General features: G+C 34.1%; 1 protein-coding gene across 1 annotated transcript in view; it reads right to left on the bottom strand.

Moving 5' to 3' along the window:
• Positions 1-1,376: 1,376 nt before the first annotated feature.
• The window catches only part of LOC125044758, an 8,355-nt gene continuing 7,290 nt past the window's right edge, over positions 1,377-2,441 (bottom strand). Inside the window, 1 exon segment of the mRNA XM_047641668.1 lies at positions 1,377-2,038. Coding sequence (XP_047497624.1) covers positions 1,778-2,038 — 261 coding nt within the window. The 3' untranslated portion in view covers positions 1,377-1,777.

Here is a 2,441-nt window from a genome sequence, read left to right as displayed (position 1 = left end):
TATATATATATATGTGTGTGTAAATTTATACACAGAGACACACACACACATACATACATACATACATATATATATATATATATATATATATATATATATATATATGTATATATATTATATATGTATGTGTGTATGTGTACGTATGCATGTATTTATGTGTTCATATATATATATATATATATATATATATATATATATACACACATATATATCCACTCTTGTACATCTTAAAACACAAATTCACTGAAGCCATTTCCATACTTTTTGCAAAATTCTTCAGCACGTCCACTTGTATTCTACCCTTTGTGAATGCCCATCACCTCCCAGGTAACTCCATCTCTCTGCCATGAGTACTCTTTCCACCACTCCAGCTAACTGTGATTTCTAATTGGTGAGTCATGACCCCCAAAGGAGTTGTGAATCATTGAGGAAAGCTATTATAATGTATGTCAGTGTGTTATGCATTTGCCAGTGTTCATATCTAGATTCATATCTAAAATATACCATGAAGTCATGGCTTCATGGAATATTGTGTTAAAGTAGGTAAATAAAGATTGTACTTAGAAAAATCATAAAAAATGGAACAACTTACACTGGGGAGTTGGAGGTTTGAGAAAAGCATCAAAAGTGTAAAAAATACTGATCAGAATCAATCAAGAAATCTGTCTCCACCACCTCACATCCCACCTGCAGAACATATGCACTGATGACATTCATTATCTTTGTCCTCATCACTGTAAATTGTTCTCTTCACCTTAATATAATCTTAATAATCAATAGTCTTCTCTTGTGATTACTCCTTTACCTTTTCTCCTGCCATCTACACCATGGCAGAACAATTTCTAATCCACCTCCACCTCCACCTAATATGTCTTACCATTTTCCTCTGCATCATATCAACCAGCTTTCTCCCTCTACCTCATGGTGCATATACACTTTTTCCCCTTTCACTGCTGCCTCTGGATATGCCTTTCCTCTCTAACTCTTCTCCTTTGCCTAATACGAGCACAATTACCCCCAGCACTGTGTGATAGTACCAGTGTGGCTTCTTGGTAAACTGGTTCTCTACTGTCCTAGTATGGAAATCCAATTTCTGATCTACATATCTGAATTGCCAGAACTTTATGCAAGATACTTTTCCCGATGCAACCCTTCCAAGTTTTCTGGACTTGGGACTGGCACTAAAAGGGCTATTGCTTGTGATTCCTGACAGCTGGGTATTATTATGAACTACTAATTATCGATGCATTATTCAAAGAATTTATGTGACACGTCAGTCTACAATAATGTTTCCACATAGTTCCATCTGCAAACTACTGAATCACACTGACTTCCAGGTTATACCATCTCATAATAGGATAATAGATAAACTTATATAATTTCATTTTCTTTTTATTAGTTTCACACATTTTTGCAAGAGCTTAATATTTGCAATATAAGCTCTTTTATATATAATAAAAAAATAATGCCCTGACACATTTTCATAGAAAAATACCCATAAAATATACTTTTCTACTACTACTTTGATTAAGTGTATCTGCTTGTACCTGTATGCAATATATATGATTAGTGAACTCTTTATTTAATTTAAAAGAACTTTCTCAATAAAAAAGTCTTAAAAAGATAAAATCTATTAAATTACTTAGCAATCAGGTTATCTAGTATGTGACCAAAAATACAAAAATCTCTCATATCTCTCTCATATCTCAAGACAAAATGAACAAAATACATAAAGGAGAGACTTTTTAGTTTCAAACTTAGTTTTCGCACATAAAAACTACTTTATCTTCTGTTTCTTCTCAGTCTTGTAAACCAGTGTCCTTGAACTCCTGAATAGCATATTGTAGAAGACGATGCAGGCAACAGTCGAGACGAGAGAAATCGCTGCAATATACTCGGCTCGATTGGGGAAAGGTGTGCCGCAGATGGTGTACCACTCCACTCCATCGCTTACAGGCTGGCCTCCGGGTAAGCAGCGGAAATCAAAGTACTTCTCATCATAGTCGCTTGTGCACAGGTAAGTTCGCCTCTCCAGAACCTGAGGGGAAGGTTGAATTGTTGCTATTCAGTCTCAATAATGTGCATAAATAATATCAGCTATATTTGTCACATGCATGAACACCAAATTTGGAGGAGAGGCTGATTCCTAAGTATTTGGATTTTTATGTAAATTGGATATAATAATTATCACAAGTTTATATGGAATATAGAATGGTACTATTGGTTATTAATGTTCCCAGAAATACCATTACTTCTTCAATATTGTTTCAAATAGCGGCAAGTATGAATAACTGAGAAATATGAAAATTTGCACGATATCAATTTCCTTAGTGTGATGAGCTAAAACAAGAGCTGTATGATGACACACACCCTATAAAATAATTATAATGAATTTATAGCCAAACCATTATACAATGAAGTTTTGTATTCAACTGTAAGGT

This window comes from Penaeus chinensis, chromosome 36, assembly GCF_019202785.1.
Source record: "Penaeus chinensis breed Huanghai No. 1 chromosome 36, ASM1920278v2, whole genome shotgun sequence".
NCBI lineage: Eukaryota > Metazoa > Arthropoda > Malacostraca > Decapoda > Penaeidae > Penaeus > Penaeus chinensis.
This window is presented reverse-complemented; position numbering and strand designations above follow the sequence as displayed.